Source organism: Macrobrachium rosenbergii, chromosome 27 (genome assembly GCF_040412425.1).
Source record: "Macrobrachium rosenbergii isolate ZJJX-2024 chromosome 27, ASM4041242v1, whole genome shotgun sequence".
Classification (NCBI taxonomy): Eukaryota; Metazoa; Arthropoda; class Malacostraca; order Decapoda; family Palaemonidae; genus Macrobrachium; species Macrobrachium rosenbergii.
In genome coordinates this window covers 9,973,932-9,991,591 of record NC_089767.1, presented here as the reverse complement: position 1 = coordinate 9,991,591, position 17,660 = coordinate 9,973,932, and the positions used below count along the sequence as shown (strand labels likewise).

At 36.2% G+C, this 17,660-nt stretch overlaps 1 protein-coding gene across 11 annotated transcripts in view; it reads left to right on the top strand.

The window, feature by feature from the left end:
• The window catches only part of cpo (couch potato), a 329,161-nt gene that overhangs the window by 305,423 nt on the left and 6,078 nt on the right, over nucleotides 1–17,660 (top strand). For 6 of the 11 annotated variants that reach the window (XM_067128849.1, XM_067128848.1, XM_067128846.1 and 3 more), the window contains 2 exons: nucleotides 1,508–1,761; nucleotides 4,329–4,506. In XM_067128849.1, coding sequence (XP_066984950.1) covers nucleotides 1,508–1,761; nucleotides 4,329–4,506 — 432 coding nt within the window. Of the gene's footprint in view, nucleotides 1–1,507; nucleotides 1,762–2,366; nucleotides 2,447–4,328; nucleotides 4,507–17,660 lie in introns of all 11 variants that reach the window. The other 5 variants (XM_067128853.1, XM_067128850.1, XR_010857445.1 and 2 more) reach the window with 4 other exon arrangements.

Genomic DNA, 17,660 nt, shown 5'->3' with positions numbered 1-17,660 from the left:
TTACATTACTTTTGCCAGTTCTCTTCCTTTCTTTCACGGCGTAAGAGTCATTACGTTTCAGTTTTATTGCAGGTGCATACTGTGCTTGGAGCGCTCTTCAAGTGCTCGCTTCAATACTTTAGTCAAGATGTCATATAGACAATCTTAATTATTGTACCATTACATAACTTGCATATTTGTATATTTTGGCAGCAGGTATTTGATTATCAAGACGTGATCTTGGTTAGTCTTAGGGACCGTGAATTATTGAGAAATGATAACTGATGTAAGTGAAATTGAATTGTTAATATGAGTAATCACATACACAAATCTGCCGGTAGGTGTTGAATATCCAAAAGCAAATAAGTGACCTCGTTATTCACCAACCTGATGTGTTAAACCCAGATGTTTGCAACATCTGTATTGCGGAGGCATATTCATTGTAAGTTTAGTTTCCTGTGGTAAGATAAATACTAAATTTTTCAATTGTGACTGGTGCAAAGAGTAAGAAGACTCTGGGTCTTGTACAAACTAAGTTTAAATAGAAAAGGAATGGTGTCAGGTCCTAGTATCATTCCCGTAATGTAATGAGTTGAAGCATTTCCTGTGTGATGTATCTTGAAGAAATATCACCTTCTTGTGTAAAAGTGTGTAAGGGTACAAAATGAGATTGAATCCGACTCCCTTTTGAAAAAGTCACCTTTTCATTTCATTTTAGACGTTTATATTTTACTTTTCCAAAGGCACAAGTAAGGTAAATTTTATCTGTTGTAACCATTTTTTAATTTTGGTCATTTAATTTTTATTCACTTGAGGCGGTTGGGTTACGATTGATCAAGTGTGTTTATGGAAAGAATTTATATTGATCTGTGATATAAAAAGAGAAAACAAAAACACTGGCATAGTGTTGCAGACCAGGGGAAGGAAAGGGAGGCTGGTAGGTTGTCTATTGCACCTGCAGTATTTCCCTTGCAAATCTCTCTAGCTTCCACGACAGTATTTTGGGAGGAATTTTTGTTTTCAAGTAAAAAAGTATTTTGTTATTTTATTGCACCTTCAGAGATCACACTCACTATATTTGTAGATTGTTCATTTATTTCTTTTGTTTTGTATTTGGTCTTTAACTGCACAAATAGATTATGCATATATATATATATATAGATGTGTGTAGAAAACTGTAGCCTTTCATTGTAGTGTGTAAGCATAGATTTTACGGATTTGTCAATATTGCACAAAAAATTGTGTTTATAAACTGTTTTTACATGTTATAAGTTATTTTCATGACAATTTACAATATCAATGTTTGGTATGTATAAACATTTCTAAAATGATCATATTAAGGTCAATATGAAATAAACCAGCAAATAAAGTAAAAGAAAGTCTTATCACATTATGAAAGAGGGAATGAAAAAACAAATGCTGCCCCAAGATGTTTTTTTGTATGATCATGAGAGGGGAATGAGACAAACAGTGCAAAGCATAAACAATCCCAGTATAATTTTGATGCATCTCACTTCTTTGTTTGTAGTTTTGTGGGACGTTAGACCACCGTTGTTTTCCGCAGCCGCCCCTCGCCCTGACGCACGCCCCGATGGTGTCGCACGCTGGAGGCGTGGTGATGCCCTCCCCAGCTCTGGCCTCCCCTGCTGGCTCCCCTCATTCCGCCCATCCACCGCCCCCGCAACACCCAGCTGCACCCCAGAACCCTCCGTGCTCCACCCTCTTCATAGCAAACCTTGGACCCAATGTAGCAGAGCATGAACTTAAGGATATCTTCTCAAGGTAAGTGCCGTCGCTGCGAAACCTTCTCTAACGTTCGCCTCTGAAACAGAGGTCCTCCTGTCTCCTTATCTTCACGTGTGGAAGGCTCTTCTGTAGTTAGTGTGCTCTAACTGATGAAAGACTGTTGTTTGCATCTAGTTTGGGAATATGTTGTATGCTTGTTCTTACAGATTTGTATTAGACTCATTTTCCTTTTAATGGGTTATTAATGAATAAGGATTTCCCTTTAATTCATGTATAATTTATTTACTTTTGCTAAAGGAACCTCATTTTAGAAAAATTAAAAAATCTCAAGATTTAACCAGGGTTGAATATTTAAGTGTGATTTTAGACAGAATGTGTGTTTTTGCTTTTGTGGAATATCAGAATGAGGCGAGACTTAATTTTAAAGGATGAAAAGGTAGGTGGGTATGTGTATTTGATATAAATTTTTGTTATACTAGTAAAGATAGAATTCATCTTATCTAATGCTAAATGATAATTTTGTTATTGTAAAATGTTTAAAGGTGTGCTTTTCTGAATATACACAAGTTTATGTATGGATATATATTGATGAATTGTACTATGATTACTTTTTCGGTTAGGCAAGTGATTTCCCTTTGCAGGTCTCCGAAGGTTTTAAAAACCTAAGTCCCAAGTACAAAAGAGTTTCACAGTAGATTAAATCCGCAAGGCCATTGATAGAGTATGTATTGTTTCTGGTGCAGGGTGTCAAGATTTTGATGGATTGAAATGCACACTAAGAATGGGGGTTTTGTTTGTGTTTTCCTTTTGTATGATTCAAAGTACAGCAGTGCACAGCCTGTCAACAATTTGCCATCAACTTCATCAATTTGCCACCCCTAGTTGAATGAGTACAGTAGTGGCTGAAAATTACCTCTTTGGGTTGCACAATATTTTTTCCACAGTACCACTCCCTATTAACAGTTATCCTTTGGATTGATAGTAAAAGCAGTGTCAATGCACATAGCCTCACTCACTGAATCCTTCACAGTAGCAATTGGTGTATGGATCCTGTACCCTCATTTATGAAAAGACGAAAATGACTTGCTGAGTTTCCCCTATTTTAATTTCATACTGTTAAATTTGCCCGTATAACGTTAAAGTTTCTTTTAAGTATCTAAATTAAATTGTATGTTTTTAACAACACTCACAACGATCGTTTATAAACACGAGGAACCTTATCATTGGTTTGGTTTTGTCTTTAAAGCCAAGAACTAAGACTCAAGAAGCATTTACGATTAGTTACTCCAGCGTAACTTTGTTCACAGTATCGTAACTGTTACTTGGTCAGCTATTCGTTACAAACTTTTTTTTTTTTGTGGATTTAGTTCTCATCATTCTTACAGTTTATTAGTTTCAGTACTTTTTCCTTGTTAGATCCCATCTTATTTTATTAATTCATATAACTGCCACTACGATTAAATTTAATTTGAGTTTTTTTGTTCGAAGTTTGCCTTTTGTTTTTTGTTTTTTTTATCATCGCGATCTTCGCTTTTACCACATTTTTTCCGTGTCATCAACATTTAGAGAAATAGTAAATGGGTATAAAATGTTATAAAGTTTACCTTGAAGAGTAAGAGGGCTTACCGTTGATATTTAGAATGTAACGAATCCACAAATACCCCAGATTTAGCATGATGCAATATTCCTCATATTTTCTGCCCATTATGGTTCTATGAAACTGACCTGGATCACTTACTTAAGAATATAATAGTGTCTGTTTCAAAGACTTGTCTGGATATGGATTCTCCGCCAGTATATCATTTAGACTGCAGTAAAGTTTCTTGTTTTCCGAAAAGGCAGAAGTGTTTCTCCCAAGAGATGTAAGTGGAATCACAGTAGAAGCGCTTATAAATACACAAAGAACAACTCCGACAGATTATGAGACTCCTTTTGCTGTAGGTTGGGTCTTTTTCTATGACACCAACCGATCTCCTGAACAGGGGAGGTGGTCGTTTCGAGTGTACTACTGTATTGCACTGAGCCCGTAAATTGTGCTTTCCATAATCTTAAGCCGACTAAAATGTTTTTTTTTAGCCTTGGTTGAAAGCTGATTAAATTTAGCGTAAATGAAAAATAGATCTCGTGTGTGCTCATGATAGTGTACGTTCATATACTCCTCATCATTTTCTTGTCTGTCTTAAGAACCCAACAATTTACTTTGTTTATCCAATTATTTTCTTTTGTTTATGTGTATCATTTGGTTTGCCTACCAGGTATCTTTATCTTCGTTTCATGATAATGCATGTTTACCTACCCCCAACCACTTAAGTACTTTTAGTTAGTTTTCATTTTCTTTCCTTTGGGTTTTGTCTTTCTGTTTTGCATACTCTGAACGAATTGACATTTCTGCTATCACTGATTTGGTATACCCTGTGCTACTCCTTCACTCTGAGTAATTTCTTTTATGTTACGTGGTTTATTTCCTGGGTACTTTTCTTTAATGTGATCGATTCCCTCCCTGAACCCGATTATCCTCCCGTTCACATCCCTGTGCTCGAACACGGTATTCAGGCTAGACTCACTCACACCAGACCTCACACCCTACCTGCTTTGGTCCACAGCTTCCCTGGCTATGCTCGCCTGCGCATGCACACTAAAGGAGGCACCCCTGTTGCCTTTGTCGAGTTCTCTGACGTGAGGTGTGCCACTGCGGCTCTCACCTCATTGCAGGGGTTTGTCTTGGTGTCCTCGGACCGTGGTGGCATCCGCATCGAGTATGCAAAGAGTAAAATGGGCGAGGTTGGTACGTACCTTTTAGGTATTAGTGTAAGGTCGTGCAAGTGGCTTCCTTCACAAGTGAGCGAGTAAAGCGAGCGCTCTTTTGCGGTCATGGTAAACAGCATTCATTGAAGCTATGAAACCTGTACAGTATTCACAAAGGTTGCGTGAGTAATGTACCAGTTTCTTGATGAAAAGGCCAGACAGTGTGACCTTGATTTGAATCAGATTTAACAGTACAGTTTAAACTGGTGGCCTTATCCCACTTGAACGACAATCTGGGTGTACCTTGCCAGCTGCTCTCTTCTTTATCCATTTGGGGCATTTGTCTTCACCTACCCTTAGCAATCATCTAAAGCAGAGCATGTTCCATAGATCTTCTTTCAGCCATTAATTGTAGTATAGAACATTTATAGTTTTTTTTACGGCATTGATTAATTGAAGCCTTTATTTGTCTGAAAATGTAGACTTACTTTCGGAATATAATTTTGAAAAGATAAGAATTTATTTATCACTCAAGTGAGTTTATTTTAGAATGCCATGCTTAAAAGAACTGCACATTTATTTTATTGCTGAGGGTTAGAGCAGATTTTGTTACATAACTGAGGTAAATATGGTTGCTTGAAATTAATAGTCACCACTTCCAGCTAATTAATGCTTTATGAATAACAGGTGAAAAATAAGTCATGTTAATAGTAGTTGAAATACAGTATAAGTGTAATATATAATTGCCATTCCTTCGTTAATATTCTGAGTGTCTTATAAAAGCCATGTCATCTAGTAATTTTGATATGTGTTCGGTGCTTCTCGGGGAACGAGATGTCTGAGAACTGTAATTTATTGTGAATGTGGTGTAATTGTCTCAGTAGCCAAAGCATCACTCGGTACTTAGTTTCATGGATGTGTTGTGCATGTTGTGTGAGAAATTGCCATTAGGCCCCTGGAACTGGAATACTGCTACTCCCGGTGGTTCTAGAATTTGATCGCACTTTCACTATCAGAAGGAGCGGAAATAAATACTAATATATTAGTAAGGACGAATTGGAAAGATGGGATTTGAGAAGTAAAAGTTTAAGCAAATTTAAAAAAATCTTTAAACGCAATATATTTAAGAAGTAGAATATTTCCGAATATTGAATTTGTTAAGATACTGATTTATTTGTTTTTTTGTTTGTGGTTGTAATATTGTTAAATATCATATAGAACTTGGAGAAGCATCCTAAATAAATTGAGAGGAAAGTGAAGACTGAAATGAGAAATCATAAGAATATTTTTGTACATGGCCTGATAGAAAAACTCTTGAAAAGAAATGCAAAAGTATTGTGAGAAGAGGAGAGTTATGCATATAGAACAAGAATTGAGCGTATCTAGATTGTGTAATTTTATACTTATTGCGTAAGTGGTGTAATTTCCTTGCAGTTCTTTCTTAACTTGAGACGGTCATTTATTTTTTACTTAGTTCCCGTATTAGTATGATGTCTTGAATGTTTACCTGAATTAATAGATGTTATTTTACTAATTGGGTTATCACTATGATACGCATTTTGCCTATTAAGACCACCGACCTAAGGTCACATAATGTTTGGTTAAATGATCAGGTTGTTTAAGTTAGAGTTTCAAAGACGTCTGAAGTACTTTTAGTCTAAAATATCATACAAATATATATATTTCACATAAGCTCGTACACACACACTGATGTATATATATATATATATATATATATATATATATATATATATATATATATATATATATATATATATATATATATGTTCATTTATTTACTTATATATAACATAATTAGAAGGTATAGATCAGAGGAAAATACAAGAAGTAAGGGATATTTATATTAAATTGTGACTTCGCCAATCAGTAACGTGAAAATGCTCCATCAGTAATGAGCTCTATTTGTTCCTCATACAATATATCAGAATATCTTGTTGATATTCTTAACGTAATGGTTAGAACAATTTCAGGTTATATAGAATGATGTAGAGTGGATAACTCAAATAAAGCACAGATCAGTATTGGTTTCCACTTTGAGAGTTTCTATATTGCTTTGTAAACTGGAATTCAACGGGATTTTGGTGTGACCTTGAGGAATACCCCATCGCCAGATTCAAGTGATCTCAGCGTGGAATATTTGGAGGGAATGATACGGAGAATTTTCATTACAGGAATCTAACATAGTTCAGATGCATACTGGCTTCATGATGTACACATTTTGGACTAGGAAACGAAAACACAAACAGTGTCTTTGTTAGAATGAATGAATTAGTGCCATTGATGAAGTTCTTTATGGAGAGGGAAAATAACTGTAACCTTCCTTTTTTGGATTGCCGTATACGTAGAGGCAGTAGTGGGTTTAAATCAGTATATGCAGAAAACTCAATAATATTTCCGTGTTGTAAGTGCATTAATCTTCTTGTCACTGCAGTAAAGTAATTAAGTGAGTATTCATATCTTTAAAAGAGCAGTAAGTGTATGTTGCCTTGAAAACAAAGATAGTAGTACAGGCAAGCAATTTAGATATCCTGATTTGGAACTACATTAAGAACGATAGAAAAAGACTTAATAATGATAACAGCAGGGAAGCAGATTACAAATACCATATTACTAAAAAAAAAAAATGAATTTTACTGCTGTATCGTGATAACTCTCAAGACAGTCCCCTTTTGCTTAAAATCTGTGTTCATAAGGCATATTTTATAATTGATACAATGAAATAAACACTTACAAAGAAGTCAGGGATCCAGAAAATACTAATGGATGTGTATATCAAGTACATTTAAATCATTCGGCATATTCTGTATTGGTCAAATAAAAAAAATTGGGAAAAGATTTTTAAAAAGCTTAAAAGATGATGACGATATGAAGAGAGCAGGCGTTCTGTTTTCGCTGGTGTTAGAGAAAGCAGTCATCCTATAAACTGGACAGGCGCCGAAAAGCTCGTAGTTTTCAATATTGTGCAGGAACGTAACAGAGTTGAATTAAATTTTATGAAAGAAAGTTTCGATAAGAATGTCAGTATCAATATCGATAAGATATAAACGAGATCCATTCATTTTTAAAGAAATGTGAAATGTACAAATTTCAAGCACAGTCGTTTGGTGGCCTTTGTGAGAACAAAATGCGCTGACTGTCAGTTTTCCTTAACAAGAAATGTGTAAGACGCTGGTGTCTTGCGAAAGCGAAGATTCCAAGGTGGTAGACCCACACTCTGTCCAGAATGCTGAGGAACCCTTCTTCCTCCTGTTAACAGTTCTAATCGTTTGCTGATTCCTTTATATTATTCTACTAGGCCAAATGTATATTTTAGTATAATTCTCTTCAGCTATATAATTATTCACTTATGATTATATATATATATATATATATATATATATATATATATATATATATATATATATATATAATCATTACAAATCGCTTAATATCGAATTACTACCTCGGTATATCTCCGTTGGAGAATTGTCGCCGAATTTATGTGATAAATGAATTGGAATCGGGGACATGAACCGCGACGAAAGCCTATTCAGCGACTCCAGTTGACGTAAACCATTGAGCCATCAGAGGTATAAGTCTTTTGCCGAGATGTCGTACTGCTTTTACCCGTCGTGAGAGGGAAAATTACATGACAGTTCATTGGTACGTTTAACACGCAGCTCTTGTTATGAAACAAAAATTAATATCGAAATTCACGCTACCTAATAAATTGTCGCCGAAGGGGAATTTATAAGTGATAAATGAATTGGAATCGTGGGGATTTGAACCCGCGACGAAAGCCTATTCAGCGACTCCAGTTGACGTAAACCATTGAGCCATCAAGAGAGGTATAAGTCTTTTGCCGAGATGTCGTACTGCTTTTACCCGTCGTGAGCGGGGAAAGTGTACTAGCCTCGACAATGACCCACCTCCGCCATGACAGTTCCAAACGTACCAATGAACTGTCATGGCGGAGGTGGGTCATTGTCGAGGCTTTCCCCGCTCACGACGGGTAAAAGCAGTACGACATCTCGGCAAAAGACTTATACCTCTCTTGATGGCTCAATGGTTTACGTCAACTGGAGTCGCTGAACAGGCTTTCGTCGCGGTTCGTGTCCCCACGATTCCAATTCATTTATCACTTATATAAATTCTTCGGCGACAATTCTCCAACGGAGATATACCGAGGTAGCGTGAATTTCGATATTAAGCGACATTTGTAGCTTCATGATTGTACAAAAAAGTGATAAAATTTCATAACAAGAGCTGTGTTCCAAAACGTACCAATGAACTGTCATGGCGGAGGTGGGTCATTGTCGAGGCTAGTATAACGACGGGTAAAAGCAGTACGACATCTCGGCAAAAGACTTATACCCTCTTGATGGCTCAATGGTTTACGTCAACTGGAGTCGCTGAATTTGTCGCGGGTTCGTGTCCCCACGATATCATTTATCACTTATATAAATTCCCTTCGGCGACAATTCTCCAACGGAGATATACCGAGGTAGCGTGAATTTCGATATTAGCGACATTTGTAGCTTCATGATTGTATAAAAATCACGGTGTGATAAAAATTTCATAACAAGAGCTGCGTGTTCCAAACGTACCAATGAACTGTCATGGCGGAGGTGGGTCATTGTCGAGGCTAGTACACTTTCCCCGCTCACGACGGGTAAAAGCAGTACGACATCTCGGCAAAAGACTTATACTCTCTTTGATGGCTCAATGGTTTACGTCAACTGGAGTCGCTGAATAGGCTTTCGTCGCGGTTCGTGTCCCCACGATTCCAATTCATTTATCACTTATATAAATTCCCCTTCGGCGACAATTCTCAACGGAGATATACCGAGGTAGCGTGAATTTCGATATTAAGCGACATTTGTAGTTTCATGATTGTATAAAAATCACGGTGTGATAAAAATTATATATATATATATATATATATATATATATATATAAATACATATTATGAATTTTTGTCACATGCACCATGGCCTTTTTTATACTCAGAAACTTTAAATTACAAATATCGTTTAATATCAAATTCACTCAACTCCGAAATAAACATCGAAGGGGAATTTACAAGTGATAAGCGATCCGCCACCAGGTGGACTAGAACCACCGAATGGTTGGGGAACGAAGACTTCTCAGTTACGGTACCACTGGGGGTTTCTAGTCCATCTGGTGGCGGATCGCTTATCACTTGTAAATTCCCCTTCGATGTTTATAACAAAGTTGAGTGAATCTGACATTAAACAATATTTGAAATTTAATATATATATATATATATATATATATATATATATATATATATATATATATATATATATATATGTGTGTGTGTGTGTGTGTGTGTGTGTGTGTGTGTGTGTGTAAAGTGGATGGATGAATGGATGTAAGTAGAAAATTGGTTTAGGCATTTGAAGGTAATTATTACAGATGGTTGTAGGACGAGGTGATCCACAAAGTAAGTGGGAAGTAAGGTAAAAGAGGTGTGCAAAAACATGGATTTTTACTATGGAATGTCTATGAAAGCCGACATTGGAATGTGTTGTATGATTGTTGGGCAAACTTGGTTATATTAAAGTGAAGTGTGGATGCTGAATAAGACTGAAATAAAAAATGTGAAGCTATTTAGATGAATTATTTCCATGGTATATGTGTGAAGATGAAAGAATTGAGAAATGTGAAGATATGTAGATGTGATAAAAAGGTAAACATGGCTGTGTTGAATGGTTTAGCCATTTGACAAGAAGGGAGTTCTGCAGGTTGGTGAAAATTGTATATTTTGGAAGTGTTTTGAGAAAGAGGAGATTAAGACTAGAAAGTGCTGGATGGATGGACATGAATATATTAGAAAGCAGACCTTAACATTAAAGAAACACGTGTTCAAGGTAGTGAATGAGAACTGAATTTGGTTACATTGAGTAAACTACCTTCACAAAGACTCTCCATTCTCTTAAATGAGAAATGTTGGATTGAAGGAAAAACCTTATTTAGGTGCATTTGCATGATGAAAGAGAGGATCACGTATAGGCACAGAGGAGGATGTATGGGATACTCAAGGAGAAAGTGTTAGAGGGAAAGAAGGCAGATGATGAAAATAAAGAGGAGAAGGTGAGCAGGAATTTTAGGGTGAATAAATTGGTCTACAGAGAAGTAAATGTGGAGGGGGTGGGGTTAGTGACAAATAGATCTCAGAATAGAAGATGGAAGTGGCGAGATGGTGTCAGAAATGAAAGTACTTCTAGATGAATGTAATGACTATTGTGAGGATTTGCTGAATGTGCATGAAGAGTGGCAGATGTGATTGATGAAAGAGTGGAAAGGGTTATTTTAGTGCGATATTGCTTGTGGAAGTGACTGTTGAGAATGTAAGGAGAGCCGTTAAACGTTGAAGAATGAAGATAAAAGTCATTCAGGAATTATAAGGGCACGATATATTATCCAGTATACTGGGGAGAGTTTATCATAGGATTTTGATTGAGATATTAAGACAAATGATTGGATTGAGATGCGGGAAAAGTCTTGTTTTAGACAAGGAAGAGTCTTTGTACATCACGTTGTTATGAAACAGTTATGTGAGAATTTTAAGAGTGAATGGGAAAATTTGCACCTGGCATAAATGAACTTTGAAAAAGCTTATGATATTATAGATTTAAAGGAAATGTGGTAGGTAGTATGGGTGTATGGTATAAAAAATAAGCTCTTGAGGGTGATGAGAGTATGGATGGGTGAGTGTAAAAGTAGAGTTGAGACAAATGTGTCATGTCTCCCTTCGTGTTTTAATATACCTAATTATGGATGGAGTGATGAGAGAAATCAGAGAAAGAACCGTTTGAGTAGATGCAACGCTATGGACCAAGAAACTGAGTTGGGAATAGAGTTTGGAATGGTTGATGTTAGAAGACAGTTCATTACTTATTAGGGATAGTGAAGAGAAACTGCAGAAAGTAATGAAGTAGTTTAAGAGTATTATAAAAGAAGAAATTTTTAAGTGAATGTGGCTGGTTTATTTGAACAGGTATTTAGTTGCAAAAATAATGGATGATAGCAAGATGAGAGAAGAGACTGATTCAGTGAATAGGCGAAGGAAGGAAGGTAGGAGGTATTTTGCTAGATATTTAGGAGGGACTTCAAGTGTCTGTGAAAACCAAGATGGTAATGCATGGAGAGATTGTTGTGCCAACTCTGTACTGTATGTGAAAGTTAAAATGTGCATGTTGAATTGTAATGACAGGAAAAAAGAGTTGAAGCTGTTGAGGTAAACTGTTTGCATAGTATATTTGGCATAAGGAAAATTGATATAGTGAGAGAAGTGGAAATAATTAATAGTGGTAAAAAGATTAGCATACGTGAAGGGATAGATCTGAGTGTTTTGAGATTGTTTGTTTTGCGGAAGGAATGAAGGACGGCAGGCTGGTGTGGAGTGTAAAATTCTTAAGTCGTAGGAGTGAGAAAGAGAGAAAGAGTCACAGGGGGCTGGATGGTTGGTGTGAAAGAGGTACTGGAAAGAAAGACCTGAATATCCAGGGAGTTTGTGTCTGTGCAAGATAAGAGGTGTATGTAGGCTGGTGCAAAGCACGGCTGAAGAGGTCTCATTATAGATGTTTGTGGCTAGTTTTGTGAGTTTTCAGCACTTTGGGTTCTTTTAAAATTCACAAGATACTTTATGAATGTAACAGTAACCGTTGTGAGAGAGTGTGTGTGTGTGTGTGTGTGTGTGTGTGTATATATATATATATATATATATATATATATATATATATATATATATATATATATATATATATATATATATATATATATATATATATATATATGTGTGTGTATATATACATACATATATATATTTGTATATGTTGATTAAAGTATTATTACTTATTCATAACTGATATGCCAACAAAGTCTTCAGTGAAGATGCAAGTGTCAAAGTAAATATAGTATAGTTTTGTAGACATATCATTTGTGTATGCCACTTAGTCTGAGGAATCTTGTATTGTAATGACAAAATGCATGAGCACCGCACATCATTCGTTTGATTATTGTGTGTTGTTAATGCTGTGGAAGTAGATACTTGCATGATTCTTTTGATTGTAGTGACATGAATTTCCATAGCTTTTGTTGATGAATGGGACTGGCTGTTTTTTTCCGTGGTGATGAGTCTAATCATCTGCTTAGTTTGCATTTCTCTTGACAGGAGGTGCAGTTGAAGCACATGCACTACCAACAGTTCAGAAAAGCAAAGCCTTGCATTTTTATGAGATTGTGACTGGTATTTTTTCAACAAAATGTTAGTCGTTACCTTTGATATATTGTAGTAGAATTGTCAGAAGAACAGTATGTGAGGATTTGATTGTATTTTGGAATAATATCCGGTAGTATTAAGGTACACTTGCTACAGCTCAGAAAGCCTTAATTTTCTTTACATAACACTTTATGCCTGTATTTGTCTACCAGATATGCTTTCAGTGAGAGGATTCAAGTGTTAGGGTTTTATTAGAAAGTTAAGGTGGCCTCTAGCTATGAAACTTTCAAGTAGTGATAAGGACATTTTGTTTCCACAGTATTGCCTTACTGAGATCAGAGTCCATAGGTAACCGCCTCACACATCAGCGCTGTATCTATCATATGGAGGCGTTTATTTTGTGAAACATGATTCCCTGTTTCACAACTATTATGCTGGTATCTTGAAATCTTGCTTTGACTTTCTTCAGCATGATACGTTCCCTTTTCTTTTTTCAAATGTGAACCCTGAGGCTTTGAGTGATCTTACAATTGCTCGTATTCTAAAATGCATATGGGTAACAAGCACATTTGGGCCTTTTTAGCAATAAGAATGCGTACTAGGCAGTGGCGCTATCTTTACCCAAGAAGTTTCCGGTGGTAGACCAGTTGTTTTGAATACTGATGCCATATAATTGTTTGTCTTGTATTCCTTATACTATTCAAGAATCACATTATCATCATCTGTTGCTACCACATATATAAATTTTTTTAACCTTTGTGGTCACATGGAACGTCCACTCTTAGTTTTAGTGAGGTGTGCTTTTATTTCAGTGGAGTCATAGACAAATGCTGAAAACGTCTTATTATTTATGTCGTTATTCGATTATGTTTTATCTTTTGCCCTCAACTTAATTTCCTTCTTGATGTTTCTGCTACAACTACAAGTGTTACTCTCTGCGAGTTTCTTTTCTTTGGTATGATCTGCGGACCTGTAATCGTCATCTCTTTCTGTATTGTATTGACTTCCTTCGAGGATAAGGCCTTGTAACACCTTGTATTACTCAAGTTGTCTTGTAGCGTATGGCATTGAATTCCTTCTTTGTAATTTCTTTATATTCAGTCCATGTGTTCTGTTCATCGGTGTGAGGATGATAGCACCCCAGTTTAGTTTGGGAACCCTCCTCCTCTTCTGTCTGTAGTTAGCCCTTGGAATAGAGAGCTTAAATATTGACTCAAAAATTTCTCGACCTGTTAAATCTCTCCGCATATTGGCCTTTATCCTTGATAGAAAAATTCCCACATCCTTGAACTGCATTTAATTGCTTATTAATCATCTCAGTATTCATAAAATTGGCAATGAGTTTGTAAGTAACTTAAGCGTTCTCTTTTCTTGTTAGTGTCCCAGATATTGCCCATACTCTTGTCAGCTCTGGAAAGGCTCACTCTCTTGCAATTTTCAAGTATTTTTATTCAGCTGTAAAAAGTACTGGTCATTATTTGATTGCAAAATTAATATAAATTTTGGAGTTCACATAGCTTCTCTTCATCTGTGGTAAATCATATTTGTCATCTGTTTCACTTGACAATTCTTGGTGGATTTCCCAGGACGTGTCAGTGTTTGCCGAGCTTCTTTTTCGGTGGACTTATTTATTTGTAATTCCAGTATTCATTGTTTTGTGAGACTGTTTTGTTGCTGTTATCGTCACTGTTATACTTATGCTTTCCATTTTTCCTGCCCTCTCTTTCTGATGCACTAAGTCGATAATATTGTTGATAGTTCGTGATCAAAATTGGCATTTGTAGAACGGTAACATTTACTCGTTTAAGAACCCAGGGACTTCCACGAACTATCAAGAACCGAAGTAACAGATTTTTGAGTTTCAGTTTTTTTCTTCATCCCATATTTGCTATGCCTCCTGAGACCGCCTTCCCTTTACCTTTGCTTTACTCATTTTGTCTACCCTAAACTTGAATAGTTTCGTTCGTGAACACTCAGTTAATATGGTGAGGATTATCCCTTTCCTTGTTTTTGTCAAAAGTCTGCTTTTTTATTCTTACAGATTTTTTTTATATAAATAGGCTGTAAGTTAGATGTTAACAGTGGTAAACTCGACCATCCTTTCAGACTTAAGTTTTGAGGGGTATCGGCAGGTAGTCGGACGTGGTTACCATTAACTGTCTGTCCATATTCGGTAATGGCAGCTACTTGTGTTTAGGACTGCAAAAACTTTTTTGATTCACAGTTCTACTAATTTAATCGAGGTTGATTATATGCTTAATACATAATTATTCTAGAGTTTCCCTTTTTATCCCAATCTCTAATATGTGACCTTATCTGCAGAACACCATTCTAGGATAGTCTGTATAATTGTGAACAAAATATTTGATTTTGAAATCCTGCGCATTCCCTTTTAGTTGTTGGCCTAACTCGATGTCCATTAACAAGTGATAAGTTTTCAAGCTGAAATAGACGGTATATATTCATTCAACATCATGGGCCAAGAAAGTACGTAACCACATAATGCTTGGTCCTTGTAGGTTATATAAAAAACAATATGTGTGTAAAAGGCTGAGTCGCCACTCTCTTTTGTATATTTTTCTCGTTTTTAGAGAATTACTATGGCGTTTTCTCTCTTGAAATTGAAATTGACAGTGTCCTAAATAAATAGTAATGCTTTAGAATCATTGTGAAAAACGCTACTGGTATTTAGTTATAGAGTAAATGATTTTGAGGGCATTTTTGCTCGTTGAAAGGGATTACTGACTCATCAGCCTTGAAACTTTTTCAGTTACACTCAACACTTAACTTGGAGAAAATATGTCTTGTAATGTTTCTCATACAGTTTACAGCTAACCTCAGTTGGAGTAAAATCTTTGGATGATGGGAGAGATAATACAAGGAAAAATAGTATATTTGATTTCTAAGAGTCCATGTACTTATTTGAACTTTGGATATTCTTGTCCATTGTCAGTTTAATGTAACCTTAACGTCAATCTTTAATTCATTATGTAATAATATTAACGTAATTTTCGTGATACCATCCCCTCAGTCAAGAAACTTTTAATGTCAATTATTCTGTGCCTGATATTGCTTGCTGACATATCTTTCGTCGATCCAATAGCCACAAGCCTCCCTGTGCGTCTTCAGGTTTTCCCTTGGTACAGTTTGGTACAATTTACCCTCTTGTTCCCTTGATATTCTTGTAGGTGCATTTTACACTTATGAGGCCATATAGTTTTAAATCATGCCATATCCATGAGGGGTGATTCTTGCCGTGTTCTGTGAGCAGCATTAAAGCTTCATCGCTTCCTGCCTCGAATTTTTCTTCTGGTTTGTACAAACCAAAATCTTGTCACTTGTGTAAATTCTGCGACCACACCGCAGCAGTGCTAACCTCGCTATCTCTTTCGGCCACCAAGTCACCACATCCCTGAGGGGCATAGTAATCCCGCGTAATTTCCCATATTGCCAGACTTGAATTATCAGTCTGCTGCTGTTCCATGGTCCCTACATTTTAATCTCTGGAGAGTCTGATCTATTGATCCTTTATGTTCAGCCCCACTCATTTTCATTCTTTTCTTCTTTTCTCAGGCCTTAGTTATGTAAGACTATCAAATTACTTTCCCATCTGCCTCTGAACGCAAAAAAAAAAGACCTCTTAACTGTGTGGGTATTCCTGATGCTTGCGGGCATTAAGAAAATTATCTTAAACCTTGGCGATAATTCGGATGCTTCAAGCTTACCCTCACCCTTGCCAAAGTCAGAGTGGTTTAGCAACACTGATGAGTGTTGGTAATTAAAACTCTTGCTGTTTGTACTGAGAATGATCATTTATTACTTATGCCCTTTTTATTTTATCTTTAGATTTATATCTTACTCGAAAATGGTGATAACTGATTTTGCGTTCAACAGTAACATCCGCAAATGAATTTACTTCCTAGGTTCAGTTGCTTTCACAGCCGTTTGAATAATACAAGCTTTTTCGAAGATCACAGTGCACGGACAGTATAACTTGGCGTGTGCAGATCTATGTACTATTTTGGTAGAGTTTTTGATAGCGGTGTTATAGGTAGATTTCTTGAAGTGATTTGAAGATGTTAGTTTAATGGACACCCAAGGCTTATTTTGCATTTGGCTGGTCTGAGGAGCTTTAGTCCTTTAATCGGCACAATTGCCCCAGTTAGTTTCTGGATGTCAGTTGTTTGTAACAAGTAAGAACTTCAGTAAATGTTGATTTGGCTTCTTTGATGAGGTTTCGTTGTGAAGTTTCTAAGCATGTTTCTTTTGTCGTTCGTGAGATCTGGAAAATCCTGTAATCACAGAAGCTTCAGACTTCAATGCTTTTGAGGTCTGTTTCCTAGAAGTGAAAGTCATATTTAAACGCTTCAGTTTAGATCTTAAAATAGCCTTCTTGCCGCACATTTGTATAGGCTGGTCCTAGGACTTGAATTTTAGGATAGTAGCAGTGCTTGATATCAACTAGACTAAATAATGATAAATATTAATTTATAGTAAACTGAAATTTTTCGTAAGCTATAGCTGCGGTAAACTGTTTCAGGCTATTTCTAGTAAATATAAATGCACGATGATAACTTTCCAAGTGATTGCAGACTTAAAGCTTCACTTCTGTGTAAGATTCCAGATATTGGTGTTCTTGAGACATGGTCCAATTTATGCTTGATTAGAAGATGATGTTTCCCTCTTGAGAAAGTCAACTCATAATCGTTTTTATTATTCTCTAGAAGTTATGCCATTCGATGTAAATAACTCAGATACTTCATAAATTTCAAGTTTAACTTATTGCTTACAACTCTCTTCCTTTGAATTTAATGCGTACGCGTTCACAGTGGTGAAAGTTTGTGATTTTTGAGAGGAGAGGGAATTATACTGTAAATTCTGTGCTTGCTTCATAGATCTCCATACATCGTGATAGGGTCTCTAATGACTGATATGCCTATTT